A 20922-nucleotide genomic window follows, 5' to 3' on the forward strand; every position below is an offset into this window, starting at 1 on the left:
TACTGGCTAAAATGAAAGGACATTTAAAGTACAGGCCTTTTTTCAATGCCAGGGAGCTGTACAGCCACACACAGCCATCCCCACGATGGCCAGAGCTTCATTGGTGCTCCAGACCGTTCATACAGGTCACCACTGTGCTTGGGAAAAGCAGCCAGCAAAAGCAGACCACTCATATCTAGCTTATTTAAAAAAAACTGATAGTTTATTATTTTATGTAGCTTTACGTTCTTGGAGAAAAAATAAATTCTGCTGTCATCAGCAATAAGATTGGTTTTCCCAGACCAAGTCACATATGTTTCTGTATATGTGCACTCTTTATGAAATTGTGATTGCACCCTGGGGAAATACACTGTTCGAACCTGCCCAGTGCATGCTGCCCAAGGTGTTGCTACACTAATCAGTAGGCCTGTGCCTAGTATGCTGGCATAATTGTGAGAATAATAGGTCAGCAATTCTGTGAGAATAATTCTGGAATAATAGGATGGTTATGGGCATAATTTTAGAATTATCAGACGTCCATGGGAATAATCAGTGGAATTAAGGGGAGTGCCTATTTTTGAGTAGCTAGAAGAAAGCACTAAACTACTAAGAATGATAGATAGCTGGCATTATTATACGAGTGCTGGCTGAAAGGAGCTGAAAAACCTCTAAAGATTGATATACTCTAATAGAACGCTCAAATACTCTAATAGAGCAGTCAGATCGTTTCATGTTAACAAGTATCAGGGATTTAACTGCATAATTATCTACAATTCTGAAACTTTTACATCTTATACCAGTGTATCTTCTTTAAGTCTTTCAACAAACATATTGATATTTATTCACTAAACTTAGTATGTAGTTTTAGCTACAGCTTCAATACACTGATAATTGAAAACTCTTTTGTTATACTCCCGAAAGTTATTTTACTTCTGTTGTAATGGCTATAACCATTATGTGTAAGGTGGAATGCTTCATTTATGGCTAGTTATTAATTAATTGATTCTGACAAAACTACTTATATCAGCATCTTGAGATATAGCTACAGAAACTAAGCGAGTATTATTATGAATAATAGGCTAGAAAAACGAATGAAAAAGAATAATAGGAGAAAAAATTAGGAAATTCTGGAAAGAATAATAGGTAAAAGTTTGAGCATAATATATTAGGCTCAAGCCTACCAATCAGCATGTTTTGCTACTTTTGGGTATCACCATTCATTACTGCTATGTATGCACTGTAAGTGCAATGGTGTAATAGAGTGTTACCTGATTGCAATGATAATCCAAACTCGATATTCTACTAAAACTTTTGCTGTTAATCTTTGTCATCGTTAACCGTATCAACAAAAATTTAAATGACACATTTTTACCACCACCCTTAGCATCACCCACAAAGAATATTGGTTAGGGAATGATTCAGTTACAGTTAAAATCCATCACACTTTAGCACAGCCACTCATGAGGAACGTCATATCATCAGGTTGAGCTGTGTGTATACAGGCAAAGTGGTAGCTATTGCTTTACCATCCAAAAGAGATACATTAGTGTTCTGGTAGCTAGCAGGTGTGGATGTGGCAGCTATCTCTTATCAAACATAAACATCGCTGTGACATTGTTTCGCTTATAGTTACACTGTGTTTTAAATTCACCATAATAAATTTTCATGATTTACCAAAATGATGAAAATACGTTGCGTAGAAAAATTTTAAGCATGACAATTTTCAATATAATATAATTACTAGTACTTACTCTGTCCTCAGTATTCACATTGGCTCCTCTTGATAATAATAGTTCTGCTACTTGTGTGTGACCATTCTGTACTGCTATGTGTAATGGAGTGTTACCTAACTACAATGATAATAACATAATTCAATGTATATGCTATAGTCAATACTAATACTCACTTCATTAACACTATTCACATCAGCTCCTTTTGATAATAATTGTTCTGCTACTTGTGACTGACCATTCGTTACTGCTGTGTGTAATCGACTATTTGCATCAGCTAATGTTGCTACTTTCACATCTGAATACGCTCCTCTTGATAATAATAGTTCTGCAACTTCTGTGTGACCATACTTTACTGCTATGTATAATGGAGTGTCACCTGACTACAAAGACAAGGAATAAAGTACAGCACTACTGTAAGTACATATACTCACACTGCCCACACAGTTCACATCAGCTCCACTTGATAATAATAATTCCGCTACTTTTGTGTGACCATTCTTTACTGCTATATGTAATCGACTATTTGCATCAGCTAATGTTGCTACTTTCACATCTGAATATGCTCCTCTTGATAATAATAGTTCTGCTACTTCCGTGTTACCATAGTCTACTGCTATGTATAATGGAGTATCACCTGACTACAGTGATAATGAATAAAGTACAGCATTACTGTAAGTACATATACTCACACTGCCCACACAGTCCACATCAGCTCCTCTTGATAATAATAATTCAGCTACTTGTGTGTGACCATTCTTTGCTGCAATATGTAATGGAGTGTTACCTGACTACAATGATAATGACATAATTCAATGTATATGCTATAATCAATACTAGTACTCACTTTATTAACACTATTCACATAAGCTCCTTTTGATAATAATAGTTCTACTACTTGTGTGTGACCTTTTTTTAATGCTATGTATAATAGAGTACAACCTGACTGGAATGACAATGAATAAAGTACTGCATTATGTAGGTACATATGCTCACTCTGCTGTCACAGTTCACATCAGCTCCTCTGGATAATAATAATTCTGCTACTTGTGTGCGACCACTCTTTACTGCTATTTGTAATGGAGTATCACCTGACTGGAATGACAATGAATAAAGTACTGCATTACTGTGCACTGTTAAAACTCAGGTGGTCATAGCACACTTAACTAGCAGCACACCCTTGGGGTGCAGTCACACTTTCAGGATATGGTGTGTAAAGCACATAAGACAAATAATGTGACTGTAAATTGGTGTGTATGACACCAATATTTATACATGAAAAACTATTCTCTGCCATTATAGACGATTCTAGTATTTAAAAGAGGTATTTTGTGGCATCCTTTTTCATTGAGGGGTTGTAAGAAGGACCGCAAAGTATCAATTTCATTGAATTTATGTGTTACTAAAATATAACCATGACAATAAACTCGTTTTATGCTAAGTCATTACACACAGACAGTTCAGATCAATGCACAAAGCTGGTATTATGTTTGTATCACCAAAATCAATTTCCATTAACTCATAGCTAAATAAAATACATTCAGTTATCAGTGCCGGAGGAGAGAAAATTGAGTTGGTCAGGCCATTGACTATAATGTTGAAATTGCTACTATATACATGCGAATGAGAGAGGAGCTGCTGCACAGTGTGCAAAGCACACTCTGTGAAGTGTGAAGCATGAGCATTCTAAGGGGGTCTGGGGGCATGCCCCCACAGGAAATTTTTGAAAATTAGACACTCAGATATGCAATTTTAGTGATATTTCACTGCTAGCTAGCTATATAAATATGCTCAAGCCTATCTGCTGTTCTTCAGACTTTCTATACTATGTATAATTGTAGACCTGACATACAGGGGACACAGCATGAACCTTGCTGTATGGTTCATTTAGTTATAGCTAGCAATTAGAAGTTCAAGGGGGGTCTGAGGGTGCAATTCCCAGGAGCTGCAGAATTTTTGCAATTTAAAGGCTTGAAAATTCCTTAAAATTTAAAATTGATGTTAAATTTTAAAGTAAAAACTAGCTAGCAACTTGCAACTTTCCCCTCAAATTTCACAGGGAACCCATGCAGCATGGCCCACTTTAGCTAGGATATAATTACTATACAATGAAATCACACAGCTACAATAAAAAGCTACACAGCTACAAAAATACAGTATACTATTATACTGGTTTGTATGAAGTGAACGGATCATCATGTACTTATACTGGTGGACAGTCACAAGATCAAACAGTATTCAAAAATGGCGTGATGTGGGTGAGACCATAGACTGAGAGTTTGATCAGTATCTCAACAGGACGAGTGGGTAGTTGAAGAGGAATGATTTCTACTCAACATCTCATCCAGATGGCCACCATGTAATGTATGGGTGTACAGCTTCTTGCCACGGAATGAGTCATCTGGTTTGTCACTGCCAGCCCTTCGCCAAGTAAAAGAAGCCAAGAGAGACAAGCCAAGGAATGCTAATGATTATTGTATGAAGATTGAATTGTGATATAAGTGTGCTGGTTTAGAATCAAAGAAGGCACCTGCCTTACAAGTGATAAATGCCAACTGTCAGTACACGTGATACTGTACGTAGAACCCAAAATCATTTCTGTACAAAACGATGTGAATGCTATGCTGTACTATAAGGTAATTGGAGGTACACGTGTAGTTCTGTGCTTTAGTTAGGCTAAGAAACTAGGTAACTAATCGTGTCATGCATTTTCAATAACATCTGTAAAATGTACGTAGCTACATTTAGATGTGATCGTCCAAAGATTGCATGAGAGTAATGTAGTTCGAGCTGGTCAGCTAGTTGGTTCAACTCCAGATTATTGGTCCGGACTGTCTCCTCCAGCCTTGATTATGTCATCAGACATCAGAATGTAAACAGCAGTAAAGGCCGTTAACAATACTGTGCACTAATGATCAGTGGGGCCAGTACATATCGTCTGTGCACTAATGATCAGTGGGGCCACTACATATCCTACTGTAGAACATGTAAGCCTTGGTTGAGTGAAATTAAAACCCACAATCAAACTCCGCGCTTGGTGATATAGGTTTTAAATACATGTTGAAAACAATGTTTAAGTAGAGATGTACTGTTTGTAGATTGTTGACATTCCAGGATTGAAACACCAATTTGCAAATACCGGGCCTGCAAATACCGGGCATGTGGGCACAAAGTAAAATTTTCAGAACAGCCAAACTTCAAAAATGACATTTTCAGTTTATTGCATTAATCGATGGGCTAACTCACAACGCCTCTCTGTGCAAAGTACTAGCTCATTGCGTAGCACTAGGCAAAAGTTATGAAGCGAAATGAGAGCCCATGTAGAATGGTGACATGCAATAAACGGGTACTGAACAAATCACCTGATTTGCTTAGAAAGTAACGTGAATACACTACTCACCAGCTGCAGAATGGCAGACAGCCATAGCAGAGTGGCATCAGCCCTGAACTATATCTCACTGGAGAAGGGATAGCATACTATCCTGATGGCTGCAATCACAGTGCAGTTGAGGCACCCATTGAGGATTACCTTGATGGAAGTGACAAAAGTGATGATGATGTCAGTACTACAGAAGGTTTCCCAACAATTTAACTAGGCAGATGCTAGCAGCATTGTGGGGCGAGCCTAAAGGGAATAAGTGTTTTATATTATTATCTTTGTGGTTGTATAGCTTGTAACTATCTCATGTACCTCTAGCATTCACTTAAAAAAAATTTAGAAGCTATGGCTAGGTAATATGTTGTGGGTAATTCATTTACCCATGATTATTTTAGTTTCTCAGGTAATGCTGCTTGGAGTATAGGTCATAATTGAATGTTGGTCTTATTATCTAGCCATTCATGCTAATGGAAGATAAGCACATTATATAAAAGTATGGGGTTGAAATGTGGTTTGAGCACCAGTAGGAAAGAGGACAGGAAATACACAGGCAATGTACCATTCACATCAGAATTCATTTAAGGGATTTTCCCCTCTGGCTGGCCATGTTACTGAAGTTGATTGCAATAAATGTGTGATATTTTGCTCCTCGGTTATGGTCTGAGGAATGGTTGGAACAAAAGTTCTACATACGTATATCTGGGTTGTTGTGATCTTCTGTTATATTTATAGGTGAATCAGGTTGCTTTACATGTAGAGGTCAGATGGCACGGATATTGTAGGTACATTTGTAAGATGATCATTTTCAGGTAAAGCTGATATGTTATCATGATTGATTGTAATATTACTGAAGTGTACATTATTTGCTATCAACCACTGCAAGGCAGTCAGTATCTTTGATCGTCGCACACATAACTGGTGAAATTAACATTTGTTCTACTTTTGACAATTCCTACAAAAGGAAGTGTTAAATGGTTATTAGACATCATGTGTGTGAGAAACATAACTTACAATAAGTTCTGGACCAGGATCCATAATATTAGCAGCAGAATAAAGCTTTGGGACATGGCTATCATTGTGACAACGCCTACAGGTACTTATGTCAATTATTGAAGTGCTTGGGAAATTTTCAAGACATACTGAACAGTGCCAATTCAGCATGAAATTCCGTAATCTTGGAAATGACTGCAGGGTCATTAATGTCCACTGGCACATGACGTTGGATATGCTGTGATTGGTCCACATTCACATCAGTATTTGTTACTACACCAACATTTGAAGCACTATCAATATAAACAAATCATGAAAATGAGTCACAATAGTTATCGTTAGTGTGATATGCACATATAAACCATCTGCAAGAATGTGGTAGTGAATTTATACCATAATCAGTTGTATTTTTTATCAGTTGTATAGGATTCAGTTTAATATTTTATCAACAGCAATTACTAATCTATTATACTCAAATATTTTTGTGAGTTTTACAAATTTATATATAACAAACGTACTAGTCTGGCCTTCTCAGCTGTATGATTGTGTCCCTTTACTCTTGTGTAAATTGAGCACGTTTTCTCTGATATTCTGTTTCTCCTTCATCTTTCTTCTGCTACGTGTGAAGTTTCTCGATCTCTTCTCAATCTATACTGCTCTCTTCTCTAAGGCATTCTTCCCTATCCATCATGGACAACGAAGTTTATTTCACGGTTGACAACATGTACCACGGCGTGGTAGATGAGACAAGCAGTGCTGTAATCTACGCCATTTAATTTTCCGTGACATGGTCGATGACACGAGCATACATGGAAGTGCCGTAGTCTATGCCGTTCATTTTTCCGTGACAAGGTCGATTACACGAGCATATATGGAAGTGGTGTAATCTACGCCAATTATTTTCCATGACATGGTCGATGACACGAGCATATATGGAAGTGCTGAAATCTTCGCTGTTTACTTTACTGTGGCATGGACTATATTGAGCATTAATTCGGTAAGTTTTCCAATTTCTTTTGTAATTGTTTGCGCATGGTTGATGACACAAATATACGTGGGCGACTCGCTAGTGTGGGGCTCGCTCAGGCTCGCTCCAATTAAAATTTTTACCATTAACCTACCTTCACAGCCATTTCTTGGCCGCCACCTTGAATTTCACATCTTTTTTCACCATAGCCTTTCTGAGGGCCGCACTCTTTTTTTACAGCTTGGCTGTTTTTGGATTAGATTTTGCTTCTTTTTGTACTTGTATACCCCAAAGCCGGCCTATGGCTCGCTTTAGGGCTTTTTAACCTATCATTTTTTCTTTACCACAGGAAGAAGAAAAGATGAAGCAGGGTGATTTCTTTGTAGCTGAACCCTCTACAAGGTGATCCTTCTAGCTGATCTCTCTACAGGATGACTTTTTCTAGCTGAGCTCTCTACAGGGTGATCTGTTCATAGCTGCACTCTCTACAGGGTGATATGTTTGCAGCTGAACCCTCTACAGGGTGGTTTCTTTATAACTAAACTCTCTATAAGGTGATGTCTTGTAGCTGATCTCTCTACTGGATAATCAATTATTTCTAGCTGATCTCTCTATAAAGTTATAACTTTCTCTATAGAGTTATAACGTGTTTGTATAGCTGAACTCTTTACAGGGTGGTTTTTGATTGGTTGCTGAACTCTCCAGCTATACGGTGACTTGTTTGTACTACAGAGTGACTTGTTTGTAGCTGAACTCTCTACAGAGTGACTTACTTGTAGCTGAACATTGCATAAAGTAACTTGTTTGTAGCTGATCTATAGTATGTTCACGTTGAGCTGAACCCTCAAAAACATTTAATAACTCATGGATGCAATTACACACGATCTTGAAATTTGGCTCAATTGTAGTACTGCTTGACCTGCTAAAAATATTTCAAAATCTTGTTGTTCAAATGTTAGACATAATATTTAAGTCAATCAAATTTTTCACAATACATTTCCTATGGGGAAGCCATATAAGTACAGTGCCCAATACAGCCCTTTCCCAAACATGTAATGGAGCCAAACCGTACGTGTCTGTTGTTGACACTTTTGCTGTTACCAATAATGATTTGGTTGGCTGAAATGTTAACTCTGTTGAGAAAAAATCCACTTTTAATTTTTAGCCGTTTTTCAGGATTCAGCTCAACGTGAACATACTATAGATGAACTCTCTACTGGGTAGCTTTTTTGTAGCCGAATCCTTTACAGTGTCTTGTTTGTAGCTGAATTCTCTACAGAATGACTTGTTGTCTCTACAAGGTGACTTGTTTATAGCTGAATTCGCTTCAGTATGACTTACAATGTTCTGAATCTCTGCAGCAACATATTTGTAGCTGAACTCTCTACAAGGCGACTTGCTTGTAGCTGAATTGTCTATAAGATTAACTGTTTGTAGCTGAACTCTGTACAGAATAACTTGCAATGTAATATAATTCTATAATGGAGTAAGTTATAAATGTAGCGGAATGCTCTATTAGGGTGACTGTTCTATTAGAATATCTCGATCTTGCATATGTTACACGCAGTTGGCTTTGGAATCAGAACTCAGTGGTTTGTACTCCGATTCTTCTGTACTACAGCAAGGACTTTCTATGATAATTATTCCAGCTACACACCGAGTTTCAGCTCACTGCTCTAAGCAGTTTGCCTGGTAGGCGTGAAAACTAATAGTTTTTTATTCATAAAAATCGATCGCGTAATTGTGACACAGGTTGGGTTTTCTCTCATATCTCGATGGCCTTTAACTGGATTGCTTTAAAACCACAAAAAGGCACTTCTACGATAGTTACTCCATCTACATAGCAATTTCAACTGATTCCTTCAAGCGGTTTAACCTGTGGGCGTGACAGACCTTCTACCTTATTTTACGCAAATAATCGGTCATAACTCTGTGAATGTTCATCGGATTCCCACCAAGGTTGGTACTGAGATTCGCCTTAATGAGCCCTTTAAGTGTGCCAACTGTCAGCAATATTGGAGCACGCATTCGTGTTTTATGGCGAATTTTGCAACGTGTGCGAAAAGCAGTAGTAGAAGAAAAAAATGAAGAAAAAACCCAAACTTTGGCCACTCGTATCTCGGAAATGGCTGGAGCGATTTTCTTCCAATTTGGTATGTGGACTCCCCTACCTAGCCGGCATTTCTGCAGCAACTTTGGTTTCAATCGGATAAAGAATCACGGAGCTACAAAGGTGTGAAAATCGCATTTACTTTCTTCCTGTAAATATACTCACGGTTTGGCGATCCGGCTTCTTGGGCCACACAACACACTACCGTGTGTCTTGATTGTTGTTGTTTAGCTGAATAAAGTTACACAAATGTAAAGGTTGTGAAACACTTATAAATTTAATTCTTTAGCTCACTATTACTACAATTGTTGAATTTAAATTATAGCTAGTGCTCATACCAAAACTATTATATCACTTTCCACTTCAAAGTGACTACCAGTGCAAGCTGTAGAGGAATTGTACAAGCTGCTTCTTTTACTCCAGATGTTATACAATTACTCTAGATGCTATGAAAACACACTAAATCTGCAGCAAAAGCCTACTAGTAGGTGTCAAAGTTGGCTGTTTAAAGTATAAAACTACACCATTTCTTTCTTGCAATATCTGAGTCCAATTAATGCTAACTTATACTTTAATACAACTGTAGATAGGATCCGCAACGCGAAAAATCAATATCTTCCAATCAACTACCTAACTATTGTCATGGGTTAGGCTAAGTGTAACTTGAATAACACCAATGTGGCAGCCAAGTTTGTTACTTTCTTCTGGTAGAAAACTATACAAATGTCTTAAAATCACGTGATTTTTCGTTGCAGCAGTTCGTAGGGTTCTTCGTATGCCATGACATTCACTCTCAACATTGCTCAAGTAGTCTATCATCAACTCAAAGTATCAGTGGTTTGATTTTATTAGTCAGTTTCTGGTGGCAGCATGATCTGTGCTGCTTTTTGATGACAGAAAAAATGTTTCTTCCTCTGGAGCACAGGACAAGCAGAGCAGCAACTGTGCCATGAGTTAGCAATGACCAGTACTAGGTAAAGTACCTGCATGCGAAGTATGGTTATAATTGAAGTTTGATAGCCATCTATATGCTGAAATTCAGCCAAAAGGACATGATTTTTGCAAATAAATACGAGAATGGTTGATACATCAGTGAGACAGTCTCCAACAGCAAGGATATAAAGCTTATAAACACCTAACAATACGGCTATCTCGCCCAGTAAATGCATAGAACAATCCAATGCATGAAATAGGTACTCACATGATTGATATTCAAATCTCAGTAAATACATCCATAACCTATTCCAATGACCTTAAAATCACTTGGATTCAAGTGACAATCAGTCTGTGTGCACTAGGTTCAGCATCTCGATTAGCCCAGCAGTCTAAGACTCTCCCTATGATGTCATCACAGCATAAAACACACCCACACTGGCCCAGACCAGGTCTGAGTGAACAATCAACACAAATATTTACAAAAGGAGCACACTGCATGGTTCCTATTCAGAAATGAAAGCAGTTTCACAGGTATTTCTGCTATTTGAATTTCGATCATGTGAGTGCTTATTTCATGCATTGGATTGTTCTATGTGTATACTGGGCGAGATAGCTGTATTGTTAGGTGTTTATAAGGATCGTATCCTTGCAGTTGAAGACTGTGTCTCACTGATGTATAAACCATTCTGGTATTTGTTTACAAAAATCGCATCGTTTCGGCTGAATTTCAGTGTATAGATGGCTCAGCCAGATGGCTAACAAACTTCAATTATAACCACACTCCGCATGCAAGTACTTCACCTAGTAGTGGTCATTGCTGACCCACGGCGTAGTTGCTGCTCTGCTTGTCCTGTGCTCCAGAAGAAGAAACATTTTTTCTGTCGCCAAAAAGCTGCACAGATCGTGCCACCACCAGAAACTGACCTATAAAATCAAACCACCGATACTTTGAGTTGATGATAGACTAATTGAACAATGTTGAGAATATTGTGGAATATGAAGAACCTTACAAACTGCTGCAATGTAAAATCACGTGATTTTAAGACATTTGTATCGTTTTCTACCAGAAGAAAGTGACAAACTTGGCTGCCACGCTGGCATTATTCAAGTTACACTTAGCCTAACCCATGACAATAGTTAGGTAGTTGATTGGAGGATATCGATTTTTCGTGTTGCGGACCCTATAATAGATTTATATTTTTATCTATATTAATAGGCATGTACATAGATGATAACAATTTCCATGAATGGAAGGTATAATAACAATCATTGACCAATACTTAACCTTAAACCCACATAGGCCAGAAGCTGGCCCAAATATGCATGCCTTGCACAAAACACTGTAGTTTTTGAAGGATCCATCCTATGGTTGTGCAATTTACATCATTCTTCTTGTGATGTAACAAAGATTAAATTCTAAAAATAGCCATATAGAGAGTTTTTTGGCAAGCAAACATGCAAATCCTTTACATACTGTTATAAAAAGATCCATAGCTTCATTGTGGTTGCTCCTATCAGCTTGCAACAAGTTCCATTTGGTTTGCCATAAAAGTTATATCGGGCCATAAATTATATGACTCACCCACAATTGAAATTAAAGACGTGGCAAGAATTTAAAAACATAGAGATGCAAATTGCTGTTGTTCATCACTTCATAATAAATAAGCCACTGTAGTTACACTGTTCATTTAATCTTCTCCAAGTAACCCAGTAAACAGACTTTTGAACAATGTGTTGTCTTAGGCTATAAAAATTAAGTTACCTCACCTAACATCGCCATGCATACCCATATTGTATAAACATGCATTCCCAAAAAGTTCTTTGCAGGTTTAAGGGTTAAATTAATGTAAGTTCTCACTTTGTTAACACAGTTCACATCAGCTCCTCTTGATAATAACAGTCCTGCTACTAGTGTGCGACCACACTTTACTGCTGTGTGTAATGGAGTGTCATCTGATGACTATAATAATATCAGTATATTGTAATAACCCACACTACAAAGATATAGTACAAATACATAATGTCACCATGCCTGAAAAAACAGAGCAAATGGACACAAAATACACCTCATCACATCACAGATCATAATTATTTCAGTGCCAGAATACCATAGTATATGTGACTGGATCTGCAAAAACCCGGAATGATTGCAGAATATTTACATATATGCAATCAATCTTTCTTCACTGATTTCATTTCTGTATGTAGTGAAGAAAGGTGATAGAAAAGAAACGTTTCCCGATAATGTACTTTCCTATTCACGGCAAACACAACGGTGCCAGTTGCATCTCTGTACTAAATTGTTTTCATATGTTACAGCTATTTTTGGAAGCACCTGTAATTTATTTTCCAAATTCTTGCTGTAAAAATCAAACTTTCTGTTGTTGCTACTTTGTAGGGCAGTAACTCTAAAAGTTGTTGGGATACAAGGCCGAAACTTGGCCAGAGTATACACTTGGCTAAGTAGATAGTAAATATTTAATAATAAAAAATTTGAAAATGCACCATTATGCTAGGTTTTTGCGTATCTGGTCTCATATTTTCTTGGTTAAACACTACGCTTTCAATACTGTATACATAGTACTTTTCGAGGTATGTTATTTTCGTAAATGCTCACGTTCCACAAATGGCATTGCCTCCCAGGGGTTTAGGGAAGGGGGGTTCCTAGGGGTTCAGGAACCCCTGTAAAATTTAGACTTCTGAGTATAAAGCAGCTGGACCATAACACACCATATTTTAGTGAGGCAGGACAAATTAGTGAATAATCAAGACACACGGTAGTGTGTCGTGCGGCCCAAGAAGCTGGCGCGCCACACCGTGAGTATATTTACAGGAAGAAAGTAAACGCGATTTTCACACCTTTGTAGCTCCGTGATTTCTTATCCGATTGAAACCAAATTTGCTACAGAAGTGCCGGCTAGGTAGGGAGTCTACATTCCACATTTTAAGACAATCGCTCAAGCCATTTCCGAGATACGAGCGACCAAAGCTTGGGTTTTTCTTCTTCGTTTTTTTCTTCTTTTCGCACACTTTGCAAAATCCGCCATAAAACACGATTCGCGCTCCAATCGGGCTGAAATTTGGCAGGAATCCAGTTAAAGGCCATCGAGATATGATACAAAACCCAACCTGTGTCAAAATTACGCGATTGATTTTTATGATTAAAAAAACTATTAGTTTGCACGCCTACCAGGCAAACCGCTTAGAGCAGTGAGCTGAAAATCGGTGTGTAGCTGGAATAATTATCATAGAAAGTCCTTGCAGTAGTACAGAAGAATCGGATTACAAACCACTGAGTTATGATTCCAAAGCCAACTACGTGTAGCATATGCGAGATGGAGATACTCTAATAGAACAGTCACCCTAATAGTGCATTCAGCTAAGTTTATAATTTACTCCATTATAGAATTATATTACATTGCAAGTTATTCTGTAGGGAGTTCAGCTACAAACAAGTCACCCTGTAGTCAGATCAGCTAGAAGAAGGTACCTAATGGACAGTTCAGCTACAAAGAAACCATCATGTAGAGAGTTCAGCTGCAAACAAATCACCTTGTAGAGAATTCAGCTACAAACAAATTGCCCTGTAGAGAGATCAGCTAGAAGAAGTTACCTAGTAGAGAGTTCAGTTACAAAGAAACCATCAAGTAGAGAGTTCAGCTGCAAACAAATCCCCAAGTAGAAAGTTCCACTATGAACAGATCACCCTGTAGAGAGTTCAGTTAGAAACAAGTCATCCTGTAGAGAGATCAGCTAGAAGAAGTCACCTTGTAGAGAGTTCAGCTACAAAGAAACCACCATGTAAGAGAGTTCAGCTGCAAACAAATCACCCTGTAGAGAATTCAGCTACAAACAAATCACCCTGTAGAAAGATCAGCTAGAAGAAGTTACCCTGTAGAGAGTTTAGCTACAAACAAATCACCCTGTAGAGAGTTCAGCTACAAATAAGTCATCCGGTAGAGAGATCAGCTAGAAGGATAATCTTGCAGAGAGGTCAGCTACAAAGAAATCACCCTGCTTCATCTTTTCTTCTTCCTGTAGTAAAGAAAAATGATAGGTTAAAAAGCCCTAAAGCCGGCGGCTTTGGGGTATACAAATACAAAAAGAAGTGAAATCTAATCCAAAACAGCCAAGCTGTAAAAAAAGAGTGCGGCCCTGAGAAAGGCTATGGTGAAAAAAGATGTGAAATCCAAAGTGGCGGCCAAGAAATGGCTGCGATGGTAGGTTAATGGTAAAAATTTTAATGACAACAATTCAGGTGAATTTGGTGCCGCTTGGTCTTGGCACAAAATTCACCTGAATTGTTGTTATTAAAATTTTTACCATTAACTACCATCGCAGCCATTTCTTGGCCGCCACCTTGGATTTCACATCTTTTTTCACCATAGCCTTTCTCAGGGCCGCACTCTTTTTTTACAGCTTGGCTGTTTTAGATTAGATAGTATATAGCACAACACATGCAACCATTGATAAAGCTTGCATTCATCTCTCAGAGAAGGATTTACAGAGGTAACATGTAACCTCTTGAAAACTTTTTAAAAAGATTGATATACTCCAATACAACAGTCAGGTATATACTCTAATAGAGCAGCCAGGTATATTCTAATAGAACATGTAAATATCCATAATCCATTAGTGGAGTTTTCAACATTTAATAAATGCAACTGAACATGACCTTATACTGCTACAGTATAATAAAGGGGTAGACCAATCAATCAAACAAGCAAAATTACAAATAACAACAACAAAGAGATGAATACTTAAAGATAAAGATTCAATCAAATAAACTAATCTTACCCTTTGCACACACAAGGTCAATAGCTGCAGATACTTTGCATGAGGCCAAAGTGGTGGTAGGAAGATCTAGAACCTCTCAAACAAGTAATGGCTGCTCGGAGTAGGGAAAAACTCAGTTCATATTTACATCTTAGCCAGTACAGGGTCTTGTATTGCCCATTTTTCCCTGACAGCAGGGTGGCTATTCCATTGTACACCACTGTGGCCAAAGGAACCATTGCTCTAGTGCATGAAAATACTGAAGGAGAAAATTTCCTATGCTATAGTAGCAGTATAAGGTCATTATAGCTTTGGTATGCAATGTTTAAAGATCCAGAAATTCATCACTTGGGCATGCAGAAAGAATCCATGCTATGAAAATTAATTTTGCAGTTATAATGTTATGATCGTACCATTTGTATCAGTGGATTCATGGTTCCTATAGCAGTGGAATAATTATCACTTACAGATGTCTATAGATCTATGCGTTTCTATGTGTTATGCTGTCTGATTCCACTATAGGTAGCTTTATCTAGGACAAGCTTCATTCTAGGGGCACTTATATGCATTATTATACTTTTTTTTTGCATAAAATATAGCAATTTGTTGAGTTTTGATTCATTAAAATATTTAAAGTCTCTCAGCAGCTGGGGGCTGCTCCCCCAGACTCCTGCTTCTAGTAACTCAATAATGCTGTTGAACCCCCTTCAAAAAAATCCTAGCTATGCCCATGCCTCCAGTGTATTGGGATACCTAGAAATTCTGATATCTTCACCACTCTCATAATTTAAGTTTTACAAAAGATACCCATTCATGAAATTCGCAAAAAAAAAACATCCTTCAAAAAATACTGCATATACGGTAGTACCACACTTGAGTAGTGCCACAATTAAATATTCAATTTATACCTAGAGGTGTACCGATATACCAATACATATTGTATCGGTGGCCAATATAAACATTTCTACTATATCGATGGGAGCCGATATTGCTGCTAAAAACCAATATGATACACCAATATACAACTAAACTATCTTGAGGACACTGTCCAATGATCAAGCCACATTATAAACCCTATTATTTAGCTAACAATTGCGGGAAACAGTAGTTATCTTCCTTGTCTAAAAGCTGTATGCTATGTGAATCCATCTAAGTGTATGGATAATATTGTTTTGTTGTCACAAAACTTACCACAAACACCAGTGGCGTAGCCACCATTGAGGCAACCAAGGCAGCTGCCTCGGAGCTGCCTCGGTAACAATGCTCAACCGCAGGCTGAGCAGGCCTGAGTTTTGGCACTCCGGATTTTCTACTCAAATGTTACTAGACAACAGTGTTGTACCCCAGTAGTTGAAAGTGCTCCAGCACCATTGAGGTACCATAGGCTCCAGCCCTGCTTAGTACTACAGCCATAGATTCTATTTTGTGTGGCTTGAATTTATAAAAGATCAAGATACTCTAATAGAGCAGTCATTGTAATATACTCTAATAGAGCATTCAATATAGATTATAGCCACTGTTCTCATTACACTGCTTGATCATTTACATTTATGTCAATCGCCTTTACATTACTTTTCAGAAGTTCCAATGAGTCAACTGCATGGCATTACATTGAGCTAATTAATCATGCATTAGCCATTACAATCAAAAAAGTTGCTCGATTCACATTCCATTTCAAAGTAAAATTTTCCTTGAGGGGGAGCATTCCCCCAGACTCCCTAGCTTGACATGCTTAGCACATGCAGTTGAACATCACATTAAAGAGATAATTATCTTTGATTTAAACATCACATCAGATCAATAAAAAGTAGTATGCATGACTATGATCTTCATTGCAGTCCATAAATGGCCTGATTGCTCAAAATATCTCCAGAGTAAGTTGTGTTGCATGTAATTAAACTAGTCTTATAATTAAAGCATGGTATACTGTAGCATAACCTATGCTAGAGCGCATCACTTATAACAAGCAGAAAAACGTTCAGAGTCTTCTGAAACAGTTTCCTCCATCCAACAAGATAGCCAACCAGCAAATGCTGTACCACCCATACTTGAAAAGTATTTGTGAATCAGTTGAGTCAGAAGCAAGACCCTCAATTTGGTCAACGTATAAACTTAAAATTTTTATTCCTGGCTATGCCACTGAACACTCATAGTGGTGGGCCTGGGGAAACAGCAAAAAGATGAACCAAGAGCAAAGCACAAAACAATCATCCATCTCTACAAGCCATTAAAATGCAGAGTAATCCAGACTAATCTTGGCAGGGGCATGTATTAAAATATTTGTGGGTGCCTTATAGCCTGAGCTGTCAATAGAGGCCACACCACCATGGATAACCAAGCATAGCCAATAGTTTCTTCAGTAGTTAAAATAAAGTTGAACATGGCATATTTGGTTCCTCAAATATAAATAGCTACACTTAGTTATATCAGTATATCAGATCGGTATCGTATTGGTTTCAAAATTATTAATCTATATTAGAATGGTATTGGATCGGTTTAGTTTGCTTATATCGGTACACTCTAATTATACCTTTAACCCATTCACCGTCAGGGATCCCAAAAAAAAGAAACTATGTTGGATTTGGTATTATAGAAAGTTAGATATAATACAAAACACATAGCAACCATACATCAAAATACTGCTCATGAACTGCATAAAATAGTTCTTATGTCAGTTATCCCATAACTCTTACCAGGTCGAAGCAACAGGCTGATTTCCCCAAAATACTTATTCACGCGTATGGCGGCGACTGAAAATATTGCAGGTGCACTTTCACAATTGGTTGAGGTGAGTCACAGGCATTAAGGAACACCATCGTACCATTGGTGGAAGTAGCGATTAAATCCTACGGAAGATACAGTCCTTTATTATAGAAGCCATCTTCCCCATCGCTGGTTCAAACAAATGCGCATGCGTATAAATCCACATTACGCTGCGCGAGAAAATGGAGTTGCCACGCCATGAATGTAATCTGTGTGAAACTAAGCCTATCGTGGAAGATTTCATGTAAGAAAGACATCGCTGAGTACCCAAAAGAGTTTTGTTGTATCTGACATCGTATTCTCGCCATTAGACAACGGAAACTTCACCCAGATGCCATGCCAGTTTTAGCCAACTATCTTCTCGGAAAGAAAGGTGTGTTATACTGTCCTGCTTTGTTTACCACTGTGATATTATTATTATTAGTTCATTACATAACTTAATTGGACGGTTGTACACAATAATAATACTGTAACTACTATATATATATTGCAAAGTATACAATATACTTATTTAGCTACATGTAGCTAGCTAGTCAGTCCAGTATTCTAACTTGGTATGATATTTGGCAAAACAGTTTCTGTCTTTTTCAATATACAGGTATACATCACAATGGGAACACTTATTTCTTGTCTGGTGGCGGACTTCTGCTCTTGGTAAGTTTAGTCTGGTGTGTTTTTTCATACATACGATACAGTCACGCTTGTTTTCCACTTTTGTAGGCCAGTGGCCAAGTGCCACATTTCTCCTGGTCAAACAATCACCGTCTTGGTTGGCAGCCCTTTTCCTTGAGCAAAAACTATTTATCAGTGAAGTGGCTACCTCCAGCTGGAATGCAAAAAGTCAAATTTTTTTCGTCCTTTGGCCTGGTGGAGATGAGGATATGCCAATCCATGGAGCACGTAGGCATTCAGAAGGGAGCATTCTAGCAGGTATGAAAAACATCTCTTCCACCATTTTCTAGATCTTCTCCCAACATTATAGAAGCCCACCAGCTGATCACCCCTGTCTACCCCCCTCATGTATTGCTGGTAATCAGGGAGCAATGGAGGACATGGTACATCCAAACGAGACCCATCCTGATTACGCCGGCGGATGGTACATGGTTCAGTTGTCTCCGCTCGGTGCATAGTGGTTATGAAGTAGACATACTTCCGATCAAACCATGCTACTGCCAGAAGAGGTCCGTTTGATCTATAGTCATAATATCCTCTGTTCTCCTTTTTTTGTTTTACTAATACTTTTGGAAAGCCTTTTCTGTTAGTTCTAGCTGTTCCACAGCAGTTGACACCTTTTTTGTAGAGGGTCTTAAACAGTTGTGGGCTTGTATAATAATTATCTGTATACAGCTCAAACCCATGGTCTTCTAGGCCTTCCATGAGTTCCAGCACTACCCTAGAGCACAGCCCCACTTCAACACCCTGATCCATGCTCTTTCCAGCATATATCTGAAATCTGTAAACATACCCATTGCTGGCATCACTTAGTACAAAAACCTTTATTCCCCACTTGGTCGGTTTGTCCTTCATGTATTGTTTGAAGGACAAGCGTCCCTTGAAAGGGATCATAGCCTCGTCTACTGTAACAGTTTGTTGTGGTACATAATTAGACTGAAAGGATGCCAGCAATAGGTTTGCTAATGCTCTGGTTTTGAATAATTTATCTGGTGTTGTAGTAGGTGTTGCCTGCTCAGCATTGTTTGCCACATGAAGAAAGCGGAAGATTTGCTCAAAACGAGTTTTTGTCAATATACTAGATATGCCTGGTGTGGAAACATATTTGTGTAACTCTGATGTACTCCAATACATCTCAAGACGTGGCAGTCGAAGTATTCCCATCAAGATAAGTACTCCAATAAATGCCTTCATCTCATCGATGTCAACATCATCATAAACCCGAGCATTGGGTTTTGTGGATGGATGATCATGAGCATATCTATTAGTCTCCGTCACTAGTAGGTCCCATACTTCATCAGTGAAGAACCTACAAAATATATCTAGTGAAGATGTACCATCTGGAATTGGCACAGTGGAGCCTGGAGTCTTATTGTATACGTAAGTACAAGAGTCAGGCTCTCTTTTGTGCCAGTTGTCAGACACTGCCTCTAGGTAATTTGTTGACCCTGGAGTTGTTGTTGATCCTGGAGTTGCTGTTGTTCCTCGTCCTCTACCACGGCCCCTCCCTCTACCACGGCCTCTAGTGCTGCGGCTACGACTTCTGGCCGTGCCTCTAGATCTGCTGCGACCTCTAGATCTTCCTCGTCCACGTACAGGTAATGCTGCTTGTTCATCGTCACTGTTTTCACCCCCCCTTGTAGCTGTTACTCCACGTCCCCTGACTGCTGGTATCGATTCTTCATCATTATCAACTGTATCTCCATCTCCTCTAACTCTTCGTCCTCGTCCAGCAGTGGTATCCACGTGATCATCCGTAGGTGTATGCCTTGTAGTGCAGTCACGCCGTGGCATACAGCATTGAGCTCTGGTTACTCGAGCTCGCCTTGGCCGTTTTTGAGCACTTGGATGTGTATCATCGTCACTATTATCACTACTACTACTACCCTGAAGTATAGTTATTGTTTTGTAAACAATGTAATAAATAAATGTGTACAATATAATTACATTAGTGTCATTTGTTATTACCTGTAATTAGATAGTGTTGGGTACCTATGTAGTTCATTTGTAATATGTAATTGTTCAGATTTTCATGTTATCTATTGTATTTATGCTAATTATAGTTCTATTCTTACCGTGTACGCTACCAAAACGTCTCTGTCAGATAAATCATTTTCAATAATGCTAGTGTCAGGGTTAGCATTGCTTGAGCCTGTCGTGCTAGCTACTAATGGTGTGCTACTGACTTCTTCGTGTTCTAGATCACCTCCAGCTATGCTTAGGCAGCCAGCCATCAGATTAGCACGATCAAATTGGTCCACCTGTTCTTCTTGATCCTCGCCTTCGTCCTCAGCAAGGTTTGCCGCCATCAGGTCCACTCGCCGTACTGTCGGAGCGCCCAAGAAGGCATAGATTTCGCTGTCTTCATCGTTGTCACTTTCATCTTCTTCAGAAAGCCCAGCAAAAATGGCTTGAATCAAATCCTCTTCTAAAATCCGTGTAGACGCCATTACATCACCTTAGCGCAAAATGAATCGACTTTGCGGGAGGGATCCTTTTATCATAGTTACGGGGAGTCTGTGGGCATGACCTTTTGCGACATCGTGCATCGGCAGGAAACTTGTCAAACTGACATTGAATGAATTCCCAGATGACTATTGTACGTTACTTAGAAACAAAA

At 38.5% G+C, this 20922-nt stretch overlaps 2 protein-coding genes across 5 annotated transcripts in view; one reads left to right on the forward strand and one right to left on the reverse strand.

The window, feature by feature from the left end:
- The window catches only part of LOC136259447 (uncharacterized), an 84249-nt gene extending 71525 nt beyond the window's left edge, over positions 1 to 12724 (reverse strand). Inside the window, exons 1-9 of the mRNA XM_066052931.1 lie at positions 12709 to 12724; positions 12119 to 12123; positions 11950 to 12051; positions 2706 to 2804; positions 2557 to 2655; positions 2402 to 2500; positions 2144 to 2350; positions 1886 to 2092; positions 1731 to 1829 (exon numbers count right to left, since the gene is read on the reverse strand). Of these exons, the coding sequence (XP_065909003.1) occupies positions 1731 to 1829; positions 1886 to 2092; positions 2144 to 2350; positions 2402 to 2500; positions 2557 to 2655; positions 2706 to 2804; positions 11950 to 12051; positions 12119 to 12123; positions 12709 to 12724 (933 nt within the window). The remainder of the gene's footprint in view (positions 1 to 1730; positions 1830 to 1885; positions 2093 to 2143; positions 2351 to 2401; positions 2501 to 2556; positions 2656 to 2705; positions 2805 to 11949; positions 12052 to 12118; positions 12124 to 12708) is intronic.
- A 5087-nt stretch (positions 12725 to 17811) lies between these two features.
- On the forward strand, positions 17812 to 20323 carry LOC136258537 (uncharacterized). Of its 4 annotated transcripts, none has more exons than XR_010702812.1 (9): positions 17812 to 17874; positions 17942 to 18003; positions 18229 to 18284; positions 18351 to 18560; positions 18613 to 18811; positions 19307 to 19582; positions 19629 to 19682; positions 19737 to 19900; positions 19946 to 20323. XR_010702812.1 is itself a non-coding variant. In XM_066051853.1 (5 exons), the coding sequence occupies exons 1-4, from the start codon at positions 17813 to 17815 to the stop codon at positions 18555 to 18557; spliced, it is 387 nt and encodes a 128-aa protein (XP_065907925.1). In that variant the 5' UTR covers position 17812; the 3' UTR covers positions 18558 to 18560; positions 18613 to 18883. The 4 variants fall into 4 exon arrangements, 1 of the variants encoding a protein (XP_065907925.1); XR_010702811.1 differs by having other exon boundaries at positions 19307 to 19393; positions 19443 to 19682; positions 19946 to 20320; XR_010702810.1 differs by having other exon boundaries at positions 19307 to 19682; positions 19946 to 20312.
- The last annotated feature ends 599 nt before the right edge of the window (positions 20324 to 20922 follow it).

This window comes from Dysidea avara, chromosome 6, assembly GCF_963678975.1.
Source record: "Dysidea avara chromosome 6, odDysAvar1.4, whole genome shotgun sequence".
NCBI classification, from domain to species: Eukaryota; Metazoa; Porifera; class Demospongiae; order Dictyoceratida; family Dysideidae; genus Dysidea; species Dysidea avara.

Excerpts from the sequence above, each read along its gene's own strand:
- LOC136258537 (XM_066051853.1), top strand. The coding sequence starts at position 17,813 with ATGGAGTTGCCACGCCATGAATGTAATCTGTGTGAAACTAAGCCTATC. Across the intron at positions 18,004-18,228 it reads CTATCTTCTCGGAAAGAAAG|GTATACATCACAATGGGAAC; the intron begins GTGTGTTATACT and ends TTCAATATACAG. Across the intron at positions 18,285-18,350 it reads GTGGCGGACTTCTGCTCTTG|GCCAGTGGCCAAGTGCCACA; the intron begins GTAAGTTTAGTC and ends CCACTTTTGTAG.